Source organism: Chondrus crispus, genomic scaffold, assembly GCF_000350225.1.
Source record: "Chondrus crispus Stackhouse genomic scaffold, scaffold_90, whole genome shotgun sequence".
NCBI lineage: Eukaryota > Rhodophyta > Florideophyceae > Gigartinales > Gigartinaceae > Chondrus > Chondrus crispus.
The window spans coordinates 166306-180394 of NW_005178795.1; the positions used below are offsets into that span (position 1 = coordinate 166306).

General features: G+C 48.3%; 6 protein-coding genes; 1 reads left to right on the forward strand and 5 right to left on the reverse strand.

Moving 5' to 3' along the window:
• Positions 1–2170: 2170 nt before the first annotated feature.
• On the forward strand, positions 2171–3139 carry CHC_T00009456001 (Syntaxin). The gene has a single exon (XM_005711633.1). The coding sequence runs from the start codon at positions 2171–2173 to the stop codon at positions 3137–3139; it is 969 nt and encodes a 322-aa protein (XP_005711690.1).
• Positions 3140–3221: 82 nt separating this feature from the next.
• Positions 3222–5639, reverse strand: CHC_T00007986001 (hypothetical protein). XM_005711634.1 is given in 2 exon segments: positions 3222–3239; positions 3240–5639. The coding sequence occupies 1 exon segment, from the start codon at positions 5637–5639 to the stop codon at positions 3240–3242; it is 2400 nt and encodes a 799-aa protein (XP_005711691.1). The 3' UTR covers positions 3222–3239.
• Positions 5640–5714: 75 nt separating this feature from the next.
• CHC_T00007987001 (hypothetical protein) lies at positions 5715–7466 on the reverse strand. The gene has a single exon (XM_005711635.1). It carries the CDS (start codon positions 7464–7466, stop codon positions 5715–5717), a length of 1752 nt encoding a protein of 583 aa, XP_005711692.1.
• A 260-nt stretch (positions 7467–7726) lies between these two features.
• Positions 7727–9736, reverse strand: CHC_T00009580001 (isocitrate dehydrogenase). XM_005711636.1 is given in 4 exon segments: positions 7727–8072; positions 8073–8491; positions 8643–9556; positions 9711–9736. 3 exon segments carry the CDS (start codon positions 9734–9736, stop codon positions 8073–8075), a joined length of 1359 nt encoding a protein of 452 aa, XP_005711693.1. The 3' UTR covers positions 7727–8072.
• Positions 9737–11926: 2190 nt separating this feature from the next.
• On the reverse strand, positions 11927–12187 carry CHC_T00007988001 (hypothetical protein). The gene has a single exon (XM_005711637.1). The coding sequence runs from the start codon at positions 12185–12187 to the stop codon at positions 11927–11929; it is 261 nt and encodes an 86-aa protein (XP_005711694.1).
• Positions 12188–13893: 1706 nt separating this feature from the next.
• Positions 13894–14089, reverse strand: part of CHC_T00007989001 (hypothetical protein) — a 769-nt gene continuing 573 nt past the window's right edge. The window contains 2 exon segments of the mRNA XM_005711638.1: positions 13894–14065; positions 14066–14089. The exon segment at positions 14066–14089 is cut by the window's right edge and continues 573 nt beyond it. Coding sequence (XP_005711695.1) covers positions 14066–14089 — 24 coding nt within the window. The 3' untranslated portion in view covers positions 13894–14065.

Sequence of the window (14089 nt, forward strand, 5' to 3'; positions counted from 1 at the left end):
CCCCCCCCCCCCCCCCCCCTCTGTCTGGAGAAAATATAGCAATCTTGCACATTCGCTTCTTTCTTCCCATACCTATGAACGGCACACACGCCCCTAACCAAGAAGATTGATGTGTCTGTAAGGGCGCGTCGCCAGCACCCCTCACGGCGCTTCATGCTGCCGTCTGTACATACATGCCTCTTTTGAACGCTGCCGAGCAAAACACACTACGGATAACTACCAGTCCACCAGGCAACTCATCGCTCATAATTCAAACTCCTCACATGCTTACCCCGCGGCGTCCCAAACCTCCCTGGCCGTTCATTCGTCCGCTGACTTTCCTCGGTCCTTAAGGCGTTTCCAACCCACCCGGTCCAACCTTCGCAGTCTAAACCTTGACCAATACGTACTGTCCAGCTTCGCGTTTTCCATTCCGATACATCCGCGCTTTGGACCTGCACAACTTTTCGGTGGTGCCTGCGGTCCATGCTGCGCAACTTTAATGCTTGCCCCGCGTCCCAATCTCGTTTCAACCACTTCTCCAAATCACTTTGTAGTGCAAACACGCCCACCATAAATACAAGTCAGCAAGACGCATACAAAACATTCGTGTGATTAAGATGGACGACTCTCGACTCCTCAACTGGACACACACCAACTTACTCTCCGCCATGAAGCATGTCGTAAAAGCAAGTCGCAGAAGTGGCCAATAGGAAGGAACCCTTGTCTCAAGGTGGAAGGTCCCTCCCAACCACTACTTCCAATCGCAAGGTGTCAGTGACTTCTAATCACCGTGTAAAAGCATATCGAGCATGCAGCGAGAAGACTTACTACTCAACAAATTTTCCCTGTCTATTGTTTGTTACTGTCAGTACCGTCAATTAACGGCCGTTCGTTCTCAACGACTCAACGATCTAACTAACCTTTATAAATTGAGAGAGAAGACATAAAATGCAATTTACGGCGATGAAGGAGGTAACGTTATGCCTGAACCATATAACTCTGACTGCACTGTTGTGTATGTTGTTGGCACTCTGTGTGTGTGAAACGACGTTTTTTTAGTGAATAAGTTCTCTCTTCTGTTGTTGGGGTTCTAATTAACTGTTATGCGACTGGAGTTTCTTCTCTTTCCAATTGCATTGGGCTTCTTTAATCATATTATCTGGCATGTCACTCTCTTCCTCGTACAGCGAGCTATTTACAGGACAAGGGAATTTAGAGGGGAGAGTTGTGATATAATGTCGTGGGCAAATCTACTTTAAACTTTAAGTCTTGTTCTACTGCCTCAGCCTCACAAGCTTTGTTGTCACTTAATGATACTATTGCAGAAAGACCAGTGCTTTGAAGTTTAAGACAGTGGAGGTCACGGGGGGGGGGGGGGGGGGGGGGGGGGGTTGGACTCTATTCCTCACGCTTTTTCGCGTGCACTTCACATTCCGTGAATTTTCCAGGCCAAGAATGGAATCTCGGTATGGACCGCAGCAATAGACGTCGTTAGTTTTCTCTTCTCAGCCATGTAGTTTTTCATTATCGATAGGCTAGATGCCATTTCTTATAGAGAAAGTATCGCACTCTATCAACTTTGGTCTTGCAACGTAAGGGGCTCTTGAGAGGTTTAAAGATCAGGGAGAGAGAAAAGACCCCCTTCGATGACATCTTCGATGCGGCCATACCACAACATAGGCTGTTACATGTCGCGCTTTCGCCCTCTAAAGCATGTACTGTGCTTCTTGCACACTCAATATGAATATGGAGTAGGGGCCTGGAGTTTTGGAACATTTTGTGTTGGGAATGCAGAATGGTGACGGCCACTCTTCGTGGTAGTCTTGCAAGCACGAGTCGGGGTGCTCGGTTAATTTGGGATCGATGAAAAGAGGCGAACGTTAACACACAATTGGTTGTCTCGAATAATCACATAATAGTTTAGATCCTTTACAATATACTGTAAGTAATAAATGTGGTTGCCTAAAAAACATTGGGCGCTTTTTATACGATTTAGGGAATTCTGGGGACCCCCAGTGGAAGTGGATGATGTTGGGCAAACCCGTGGAAGCCGTGTCCTTCGCATCGTTCCTTCACTGCACTAACTGGCAAGGAACGCCTTCACAGAAGTCTTGCGCCGCAATGTGCGACTGTTCAAAGACGGGATTTCTTCGCTGATTGTACAGAGAGCTGTACGTAATCCTTCGCAATGGCGACGAGGGATCGCACCGGTTTATTCTTACGATATCGCGAACAAGCGAGAGCACTGCACCGTCGACCGGCAAGGGCATCCGAGGGCAGCAGGTTTATCGGCGCTGAAAATGCAACAGGAGATTTCGACTCAAATCATGATGACAGTGCAGATGAGGACGGTGCTCAGGTTCGGAGGGGGGGTATGGAACCGGACTGGGTCTTCACGTACAACGAACTCACGGGTGATTTATCAGAACTAGAAAAGCTTCTGGAGCAACTCATCTCACTGTATAACAAGCATTTGCTACCTTCATTTGGAGAAACAGATACTTCTCAACTTGAGCACGACATCCGAACGCGGTCTCATCAATTGACCAAGCTGTTACATGACGTCGAACGGAAAGTTCGAAATGTCACCAAACACACTACAGAGCTTGATTCAGATGATAGGGAAGTTGAAACAAAGATCCGGCAGAACCTGCAGAAGCGATTCGCAACACCTCTGCAACACCTCTCAATGTCATTCCGAAAGCGCCAGAAAGCGTACCTAGACAAACTCAAAGAACATCGTGAATCTTTCGCCGCGAAAACAGATTCAAAGATGGGAACCCTGATAGATATTGGTGACCCATCCGCAGCAGACCAGTACGACTCAGGCTTTTCAGAATCGCAACTGCTCACCGTGGAAAACGCTTCTGCCTTGGCTGAGGATCGAACCCAGGAGCTCACTTCTGTCGCAGAAAATGTCAATGACTTGGCCACGCTTGTCAAGGATATTGCGTCGCTAGTCGTCGATCAGGGTACGGTTTTGGATAGAATTGATTACAATCTAGAGGACGTTAAGTTGACGACCACAAGCGCTGTGCGGGAACTACACATAGCTAACCGGTACCAAAGGAAGCGACACGCTCTTTGTTGCATCATCCTTCTATCTATCGCATGTGGAGTTATGTTCACAATTCTTGTTTTTAAATGGACGAGCTAAAAGACCAAAGTCTTTTTAGCCTCGGACTCTCACAAGACATAGGTTTAACGTTCCTCGTCATCCCGGAACTGGATAGCCCGCCTAGAGAAATGTACATTTATTATCTTCGATACGGCAGCGCGGAGTCAATGGAATCTAGGAGTACTTCACTCTGGTCCATCTTCCTGCTAACAATATCTATTCCGCCGTGAGCTAAACCAGCAATTTCTGGTGCTTCGTCTTGGGCAACGACCAAAACTGTATTTCGTGGGCTGTGTTTTTCATCAAGAAGGGCTGGGAGAATTTTGGATATTCTCCGACGACCATCCTCGTCCAAAGATTGCAAAATTTCATCCATGACAATAAGCGAAGAACGAAAGCCAGCTCGCTCATGAGCTAGATCTGCAAATGCTAGCGCGAATGCCAAAGAACATCGCCTGCGCTGACCTCCGCTAAGTTGTCTGAGAGTACGCTCTCTAAATACGGGTAGGGCCCCACCTGTGCGAACGAAGACCTTCTTTGAGATTATTTCCTTGTTGTCCCCTTCAACCCTGTTTGATGACTTGTAGTCTGAAAAGGCCCTGATCTGAAGCATCAGTTCCCCTGCAGAGAGCCTATCCAAGTACATACTTGTGAGTCTTTCGAGCCATAAAAGACCTTCTTCCAGGACGAATGAAGGAACGCCACGAGGGCCAAACGCTACGTCAAGTGACTTGAAGGTGTTCAAGCTGCCTTTTAGCTTTGAGAATTCCTGCTCGCGCTTCTCAAACGTAGACGTTTCTGCATTCAATTCACTCCGCACCCTTCGCAGCGACTCCATGTACGGGTTCACGTCTTGCTGCGCGGAATTTCTTGCGCTCTCAAGACTCTGATACTTTTTTTGTACATCAAGAAGATCATCAATATGATCCTGTAGATTTCTTCGTCGCGATAACGATTCTGTCCTCAGAATTTCTCTTGCTTGAACTTCGGCTATCACAGCTTCATACTGCCTTTCGGCTTGTGAAAGAGCTTCACGACTGGCAGCAACGTTTTCCTGAACAATATTGACAATATTGCCCATGGGTTCGCTATGCGTCGCCTTTCGCAAAGTCGCAGTGATCTCTTGAATTTCGTTCAGATATAAGTTGGGATCTCGGTAGAGAATATTTAGCTTCTTTTCAAACTCCGATATTTCTCTGGACAGTGAGCTTCTCGTATTTCGCATTGATCGAAGTATACTGAATGTTTCGCTGACTTTTGCTTTTCTGTCCAGAAGCCGTCTTCTCTCCTCGTCAACCTCTGCACCTAGGACACGAACAGCTGCCTCATATGATATTTTCTCATTTTTATGCTGTGCCTCGGTCTTCAAAACAGCTTCTTCAATCGCAGCAGCTTCTTTCTCAAGTTGGGATCTGGCTTGCACGTATAGCTCTCCGTCGAAAGGACGAAGGCAAGTTTCACATGACGTTGGATTCGAAAGGGCCAATAAACCATGTTCTTCGCCGCTTGCATCGCTGGAGCTGAGTGATACATTTTCGCTTTGCAGCAGACGTGCCTTTACTTCGTGAAGTGCAGTTTCCAGTCGCACTCGTTCATCCTGAATCGCAGAGACTCGTTTCCGTGATTCCTGTACCACGCTCACTTCTGTCGAGAAAGATGCATGGGATTGATCATTTTTGAAATCAATGTTGACCATGACGAGCTCCTGGAACTTCTCCTCACAGTCACGCATTTCCATGGAGGCTGCGCTCCATTTTGCATCGATATCTGCAAGACTTTGCATTCCTTTCAGCTCCTTCCTAGCGCTTTCAATATAGGTGCGAATGTCTCGTGCCTTCCGTTCACGCTCTTCCTCCCAATCTCTACCTTTCAACATCAAAGAAGTGATTCGGGACTGTACCTCTTCAGCTGCAAGGAGAGATGCTTTTGATAAGGTCAAGGCTGAAGCGGTTGATTCTCTTTGGCTATCTAGGGCATTTCCTGTGTAGTCCTCGAGTTGCCTCAGCTTGTGCTTGCAGTCTTCAATAATAGTTGATAACTGATCTGCGGTTGTCGGAAACGTTTCTGAATAAGCGACGGAATCCTCAGAAGATCGGGAGTTACGCGCGTGAAAACTGTTTCTCTCTTCATCAATATGTGTCAAAGTCTTTTCGCGTTGCGCTTCGAAAGCGTTATACTGGTCACGAGCAGATGACTCTGCGGCCTGCAAACGAAAAAGCACAGCTTTCGCAGCATCCAGGCTTGCTTCGGACGTCAATATCACATCGTGAAGAGAACTGATTTTCTCACGACTCATGCTCCGAGCGGCCTTCCAAACATCAAGAGGAAACACCATTGCAAGATGCTCTTTCAATGTTCTATCAGTTGAGTCAACAAGACCTCTCCCTGGCCCCATATGCTGTCCAAAGAAGACCGTGTGTGGTAGTAACGTTCCATTCACTAGTCTGTCAATTCGTGACTGCGTCTCCTTGACGTCCAAGCACGTTAAGTCGATGTCGTTGACTTTGAAGCATAGTCCCTGGCGATATGACCTACGCATGAGGACGTACACAAGAGAATAAACGCACAGGAATTGAACAATACGCAACAAAAGCGAGCTCAAAAACAGGAATTGTCAGACATACATGGACCGTGGGCACTGCACGGGAAATGCCAAGCAGATTTTGTTCATCAAGACAGGTTTTGTGGAATAGATAAGAACGTACCTCGATTTCGACGATGTGATGGGTCTGGAACTTGTTCTCGTCACTTGCAAGTTTAGAGATTCTTTGATTGATCCGTTGTCGCTGACGTTCAACTTCGATAGCTGACGTTCTTCTTTCGACATCATTTTGAGGACCTCTGACATCACGCGATCGCCTCTGATTTTCAATTTAACGGTAACCTCACATTCATTGGTATCATCATGAATCATTTCCAAAGATACACCTCTTTCCACGGAACCATCTGGTCGTGCGTCAGTTCGGCCAGTCATCGCCCATAAGGCAGACATGACCAGAGTGGTTTTCCCTGTACCATTTGTGCGACCAGTAACAGCACCTTCGTTATCACAATCACGTCCTGTTATTAGGACAATTCCGCGTCTGTCTAAAGAATAAGTTGTCGACTTCAGAAAGCTTCCGAATCCTCGTAGTGTCACACTATCCCACTCAATGAACACATCCTTTCCAGAGATGCTAGAAGTCAATGTCGAAGTTTTTCCCGCAACTTCACGCAAGATATCTTTTCCGGAGCTGGTGACCGTAGGATCAAGGTTCTTAATCATAGCATATTCTTGAAACAAGTCAATGTTGGAGAGTACATCGGACGAGATGCGAGGCTCCGTTGAAGCGAGGGGGTTGGCATCACCATCACCTTTGGGAAGTCCCGAACTAGTTCCACCAGGGACTAGTCTAATTTCCACGCGAGTGCCCTTTTCTCTAAGCCTTGCAACAAGCCGAGTCATTTTATCGTTCGATTGGGAATATGTCTCAACAGTAACCCGGTCACCAGCCTCTATAGTCGGCAGTGACGAATATTCATCGGCACGAATAGTAATGTGACGAGGCCCTACTCGAATAGGAATACTATCGGTAACTGCCCAGCCTGCCTTCCTGTCCAAAACATACAAGAATTTCTGTTGACCCTCTTCAGCCGCAGACACTTCATACGGAGACCCAACATACCTGACATTGCCCGACACTACATGAGGCCTGTGTAGATGCCCGCTGTACACTGGCACTTTTGATGGAAAATCACCAGGGGAGATAGAACGAGATGATGGTTTCGAGACAATTTTGTCTGCCAATTTTGCGCCGGCAACTTCGACATGACAAAACACTGCACTAATGTCTTCCAGGGAGTTTTTAGCCTGCTCAAGAGATGCTTTAAGCCTGGAGGTCTCATGCATGTAAGGGAGGAACAAGGCATCCAGACACACGGTAGGCTTCGTTATCAATAGGCACGCCTCTGCTCCTAGAGTGGTAGCAAGTGGAACAAGGGAGACACCATTCCCGTTCCGAGAGACGAGATCATGATTGCCTGGAATCATAACGACAGGCACTGACCAATGCTGGAGTTCTTCGAGAATGATGTTAAGAGGCTCTACTGCGAGAGAGCCGCGAGCATGCCAAAAGTCGCCGAGAAAGACGATACCTGCGTCACGTTTCAGTGCCTCTGCGTGGGCGATTTTGAGCGCCTGAACACATGTGAAGACTGTTTCGCGCTTGACATGCAAGTCGGACAGCACAACATACATGCGCTTCGATTCGAGAGCAGCAGGCGCCGTCACATGGTTCAATGGTTGGGCGGCGCACACAAAGCGGCGATGACAACGACGGAGCAGGCCCCGGCGTGGCGGGGAGTACAGACGGACAAAACTATACATGCTTTGGGTGCCAAGCTATTGGCGCAAACGAATTGGTGAAGAATGCTTCGTAGTGAAGAGATTCTCAGACATACATCGAAAACGTAGACGGCAATGACACGACCTCACCGCGGTCAAGATTGATAACGGTGCGGGCTGTGGAACCAGGGCGGAATGCGGCTCCCAAAGATTCGCCCGCAGCTATCTTGTCTGACCTCTAGACAACGAGCACCTTTAATCTTGGAACGGGGTCTGAATCCTCAGAGATGCGGAATCTGTAATTACACGCACAACACGTTGCTGCGACTACAGTCGAATTTTACCACGATCAAAACGTTGAGCCACTACAGTATAAATGGTACAGTACTGTACCCGAAGAGCACCGTAGATGTACGACAGGCGTGCGGTAGGCAATGCTGCACTTGTTGTTGGTGCGCACGCCTGGTTGCCGTTAACTAGGGCGAGTCAGGCGCGAAGGGCCTGACATTCGAATGAAAAAAGGCGTTCATGCTGGGCGATGTGAGCATTGAGCTTCCGCAACATTCAAAAACGCTTACATTTCTACAGTACTGCTGAGCAATACCTCCTCGACCGCAACACGATAGGCAGACACTTCCCATATTACAGCTATTCTACTCCGGCGACGCTCTCAATCGTCTCGTACCGTTCGACAACGGCATTCATGTATTCTGTCGTCGTAACCCACTTATCTCGAGCCGTTCCCGCCTGCCCATGCACGCAAATAGCCAGGTCCTTGGTCATGATCCCACTTTCCACTGTATCGATGCATGCCTTTTCTAAATCTTCGGCAAACTGCACCACTCCTGGGGTCCCATCCAACTTTCCTCGATGTGCCAGCCCACGCGTCCATGCAAATATAGAGGCAATCGGATTTGTGCTCGTTTCTTTTCCAGCTTGGTGTTGGCGGAAGTGCCTGGTCACCGTGCCATGCGCTGCTTCCGTTTCGATTGTCTTTCCGTTATCGTGGGGGCACAGCAGGGTTGATGTCATCAAACCGAGGCTTCCAAAGCCCTGTGCGCTGATGTCTGTATAATGCAAATTTGTAAGAAAAACATTTTGAGAAAGTGATGTGTTAGCGATGTGTTAGCGATGTGTTAGCAAAAGACGCAGGGTGACTCCATAGGCGAAATGATATAAAGAATGCGTCGGAGAAAAAGCATGGTTTGCTCCACATACCGGAAATGACATCTCCGTCGTAGTTCTTTAAAGCAGCTAGGTATCCGCCGTCAGATTTGACCATGTAGGCAACAAAGTCATCGATTAAGCGATGCTCATAAGGCACGCTCGGATAATCCTTGGCAACTTCTGCAAAGATGTCCTTGAACTTTCCATCGTACTGCTTGAGAATCGTATTCTTCGTAGAAAGAATGACGGGTACATTCCTCATCTGAGCATACGCAAACGACGACTTAGCAAAGCCATAGATGGATTCATCGGTGTTAAACATGCTAAGCCCAACGCCAGGACTCTCAAACTCGTGAACAACATGTTCAACACTCTCGCCGCCATCTCTAGGTTGAAACGTCATTTTCATTGTACCCGGACGGTCAATGACCATATCAGTGCTCTTGTACTGATCTCCGAAGGCATGTCGAGCAATGATTATGGGCTTATTCCATGCAGGTATAAGTCTCGGAATGTTGTTGCAGAGAATCGGCTCCCTAAAGACGGTACCGTTTAGAATGGTCCTGATAGTCCCATTGGGAGACTTGTACATCTTCTTAAGACCAAACTCCTTCACGCGAGCCTCATCCGGTGTGATTCCGGCACATTTGATGCCGACGTTGTGTTCGAGAATGGCGTGGGCGGCGTCGACGGTGATCTGGTCATCAGTGGCATCGCGGCTCTCAATACCAAGATCATACTCGATGATATCGAGGTCGAGGTACGGGAGAATCAACTTGTCCTGGATAGAGCGCCATATCATGCGGGTCATTTCGTCACCATCGAGCGAGACGACGGGGTTCTTCACGCGCACCTTGGACGCCGTGGACATGCCGCGACGGACAATGCCGGCGCCTTGGCGAAGCATCTTGAAGACGAAAGGGGAGATTGGCACTACGAGGTCGAGGTGAAGAGGGGACAAACACCTTGAGGAGCAGAAATGTAAAACGTGTGACTTTGATATTTAAACCCATAGGTCGCCTCCGTCTAAAAGGGTCTAAAGTTATTCTATTATTCTCGACTTTACACATGACGCACGTGGAGAGAGGAGGATTCTCATTGATTTAGCGCTGCAAGGACTTGATTGGCTGCGTGAGATATTCCATCCAACCCTGGCCCAGTAACTCAGATACAATATCTAGTCATTTTGTAAATTTTTGAGATCCCTTTTCGCAAGACCCTATCAGGACCACGCTGTCTTTTCCGTTGTCGCACGGCGGCCGCACTTGACACGACTTTCAACTGAGAGAGAGAAGCGCCAATTTGACCGCCAGCGCAGTGATCTTGCATCCATGCTCGAAAGCCGAATACCACGTCTGGATTCCAGAGCCGTATGCGTTTTATCTCCAGGTCCAGACTCTGTAGACCTGGAGATAAAACGCATACGGTGCATTTTATAATACGGCATTGTCGTGTGGCCTTAAACGGTACACCCCTGCCTGGCAATCCCAAAAGCGGTTGCAAATTTGAATCATACGTGTTTCGCCCACCTGCTGATGAAAGAAGCCACCCCTGAAAGGACGTGAATTCTTCCTAAGATCGACAGACGCTGTACTTGTCATTTTATTTCACAAGCCTCACAAGCATTGCTGCGTTTGTCGCATATCAAGCCTTTGAAGCTTCCCATGCGCAGTTCTGAGCACACCCCACGATCCCTTTCATACAGCCGTGATTTGGTTTATCCTTTGGTTGCACAGTACAAAAAAAGCTTTTCTTCTGTATACAGCCCAGAGGGGGGTACTATTAAGGGGATTTTTGAAACCCTCTCCTCTTGTTTACATGGCACATGAACCGCAAGATAAGGAAACTATGAAACCATCAGAACCTGCAGAGGTTTCTTACCTGTTCTGCAGTATGTACTGTAGAGACCACAAGGCGACAAAGACCTACCTACTCACAAAGGCTTTTCGTCAAATCTCCCATGAACTGAAGAAAACAGACAGCGTCAATAGACCTTAGTTGTTACACGCCCATAGCCCTTTGTCGGAAGAGGGCAAGAGTCACACCAGAGGAGGCTCCCCAGCCCCGGCTACGCAACAAGGGAAAGTCGGTCTGAATTTCCAGACTGGGTAGATCTTCCACAACTCAATATATAAGCGTGATGCGGAGCAGTATATGAGTCAATAACGGGGGTTTCTAGGTCCGGCTACGGCTTTTGACTGCCACAACTGTGGCTACAGTCGTCCATGCCGGGCCAAGCCGGTAATGCCATACAGGACTCGGCACTCTCCCTAGTTTACTTTGCACTTGAATGCGCCCTTCTAGAAATAAAGGTCCATACTGCACATCCTGCGATATACTGTATGCCTTAGAAAAAGTTATTTGAGGGCATCCCTTGACGAAACAAGCAGCTGAAAGCCTGGTTGCTACAGTACCTGTTGACGCATGTGCACACATACTTGTAGCCATGTATGTACTTCAGTATTGCTGCTCTTCACGATACTCCAGGACGGGGGCTCAAACCCGCAAAGTCGGGGGCCGTGAGTGCTGACCACGAAACCGGTGCAAAGATGCCCTCGAGCGGAAATGCGACCGTGAACTCCCTTTATTGTCTCTCTGACCTCTCTCTGACCTCCGCTCAAATGTCACATATGACTCCCTCTGAGATTGAAATATCAAGCGTTCTTTTATGAAGCTATACTTCACTGAAATCCCGGACCGTTAGAACTGGAACATCGGAAGTGCTTTTGAATGAAACAATTAAAGGCAAGTCGCGAACTACTACTTTCTAAAATTGAACCATCAGTCCCGAGAGTGGTCTTGACAAATTGTGAGCCAGCCCCCGAACAACCCTGGGATCACACATCGTAAGTCGTTCATTGTCTCTGGCTAGCGAGCGTATTCAGTTAAGTTTAATCGATTCCAATTCAGGCGCGCAAACCCTTATTCTTGTCCTGAAGCATGGTGGTTTTACACAACCAGCTATGCTCAAAAATATTCCTTTCTGGATGTATCGCTTTTGTTGTGTTACCTCTAGAAAGGAATAATTTTGAGCACAGCTGTGGCATAATCCCCACTGCTTGCAGAAAACAGTCCCGCTTAGCCAGAAAAGGGAAAGGTTCGCAACTCACCAGCTGAAGATAGGCCGCATGTTTTTTTCCCGAAACAATACTGTACTGGAGCTTCCCCAATTCTGAACTGGTGCAGAGTCATGAGCATCGCTGTTTCTGCGACAGAGTCCAGCGCAACGGCTCTGGGAAAGAGGCAACAATACTTTTGGCACCAAAATAATAGTTTTGTTTATATTTTAATGCTGTTCGTCCGTAAGATGCCTCTCGGCAAGGCGGCAAAATTTGTCACCGTGGGTGTGTCCCCTTCAACTTCACGTCACAACGACAATTTATTGTGAGCCCAGGCCTGCGAGATCCAAAGGGAAGGGAGTGTTTGCTGGTATCTGTTATTAGCGCAACATCTTGATGATTGTGGAGGGGTCTTGCGACCTCCACTGACCCCTCCTCATCTCGTCCAAACTCCGTTGCAACCATTCCATCGTTTCCGTCACTAGCCCCGTCAGAAATGCCTGACGGCGGGAATGGCAGCGGCATTGGCAGTGGCATCGGCGGCGGCGGCGGCGGCGGCGGCGGAGAAGAATGCTATGTGCAGGCACTCGGTCGCACTTCGTGCGCTCAAATTATCTACGCGCAGGCGGAACGCTTGGCAAATCGTTCAACTCCGAAGAGTGCACGTCCTAGTTCGCGGGTGGCGCGTCCAGTCTCGGCATCGGGCATTCATGCAACACATGCTGTTGCAGATGCACTCGCTGATATAGCTGCGACGTTTGTTGAGGCGATTGGTCGTTCTGCTTCGGCCCGAAGCCAACTTGCCGGTCGTGCGTCTTGTAACCTCATTGATGCGCTCGGAGCGGTCGAGGCTCTGTCACCGGTGACAAATTCGACACCGCGAGATTTGATGAAGTATGCGATGTTTCAAGAAATCCCATTTCCCTATCCCGTTCCGCGTTTTCCGGTTTTGCCGGCTCCCAAGAAACGGAAAAGAGAACTGTTTGTGCAACCCGAAAAGTCGGACGAGATGCCAGATGAGCGCCTGTTTATCGAACAGTGGATGCCGCCGCTACCGTCAGCGCATACGTACGTAGCAACGCCAGTTTTTGTAAAGAAAGACGCAGAGAAGAGGGATGCAACGGAGATGGATCGACAAAGAAGAGGAGTAGAGAAATCCCTGGCGAGGTTAAAAGAGGCAAAGGCAGGCGCAAATAGAGGGGGGATGCTTGCCGCGGTGGCCGCTGTTGCACCTGACAACCCATTTCTTATCTTTCCAAAGGTTGGAAATGGCCGAATCTTCGATGAGGACATTGTCGAAACAAGGGAACTCACAGAAAAGAAGCCCCAAGGTAGCTTCCCAAGTGACGCCCACGATTCCAATGTTGCAGCGCTTATCGAAGTTCCGAAAAATGCTGCCAATGACCAAAAGCGTGCCAAGGTCGAGCGCATTTTGTCTGAAGCTGGCAGTGCCACAACGACAGCTATCAGCGGACCGGGCCCATCAGGATCATGACGCTAACGACGATATTGCAGTGGTCCTCTTATTTATTCAAGGAGCAACATTCGACGAACAGTATTCAACGCTATCACGACCAGAACGTATTTCTAGTGCGCCGCGGACCTTGTTACTTCTAAATAGCTGCGAAAGGGCGCTTCCCAAAACGCACATGGAGAGTATTTCGACTGCTCGCTTTGTTCACTTCTTACACATTTGTATACAGCTATCGCAATGCGAGCTCCGTACACTGAACAGGAAACGAGCCTGACTGCAAGTCAATGCGTATGCACGAGTCTAGTTACTCTTTCTCTGGAAAGTGGCCAACGTTGTGTTTTTGTTATCTGTTGTCGGCCTGGTGCCTTGATCTATGCGAACGCACACAGCGGACTGCAACCTGTGCTTCTAACTAGACTTTCGTAAACGTTCGCCGAGTCAATGGCTAGCTGCTTAAAGTTTTAACGAGGTGCTTGTTTACTTGCCCTGTGTTGTCGTTTCTTCATACGTTTATATGTCTTTCGAAACGGGCCGTCGCTTTGGTGTCTAAAATTTGACGAAAACACCTCGGTAGATTGCGATGGATTTCTCCTTTGAGTGACAGGGGAGTAAAATAAAGGAAGATTTCCGGACAGGAAACTTTCCGGAGGGAAGTGAAAGGTCCTTTTGCATGCACTCCATAGGCGTCGTTCTAGAATGACTGGGGCACAAATTTCCGTTAAGTTCAATGCACGCAAGCAGTTTGTTCATCTCCTCGCCGGTTACGATCAACAATAGATATGAAGTTTTAGTGCTACTGCAGGGCATATGAGTTTACGTATAAATACCGCAATGGGAACTGAGTAGGTCGGACGGTACAGTTAGCTGGGAGGAAATGCAACCACGGTTTTGGAAGGCTAGTCGTGACCGCACGATGGATCTAGCGCAACGGCTTTGTATCCTTAAATAAATCGAATGGAACGTGG

What these genes read in the sequence shown, in the direction of transcription:
- CHC_T00009456001 (XM_005711633.1), top strand. Translation starts at nt 2,171, where the DNA reads ATGGCGACGAGGGATCGCACCGGTTTATTCTTACGATATCGCGAACAA.
- CHC_T00009580001 (XM_005711636.1), bottom strand. Translation starts at nt 9,736, where the DNA reads ATGGAATATCTCACGCAGCCAATCAA. An exon ending in TATCTCACGCAGCCAATCAA is followed by an intron (nt 9,557 to 9,710) that starts GTCCTTGCAGCG and finishes CTGCTCCTCAAG; the next exon opens with GTGTTTGTCCCCTCTTCACC. An exon ending in CGACGGAGATGTCATTTCCG is followed by an intron (nt 8,492 to 8,642) that starts GTATGTGGAGCA and finishes TGCATTATACAG; the next exon opens with ACATCAGCGCACAGGGCTTT.
- CHC_T00007988001 (XM_005711637.1), bottom strand. Translation starts at nt 12,187, where the DNA reads ATGCCACTGCCAATGCCGCTGCCATTCCCGCCGTCAGGCATTTCTGAC.
- CHC_T00007986001 (XM_005711634.1), bottom strand. Translation starts at nt 5,639, where the DNA reads ATGCGTAGGTCATATCGCCAGGGACTATGCTTCAAAGTCAACGACATC.
- CHC_T00007987001 (XM_005711635.1), bottom strand. Translation starts at nt 7,466, where the DNA reads ATGTATAGTTTTGTCCGTCTGTACTCCCCGCCACGCCGGGGCCTGCTC.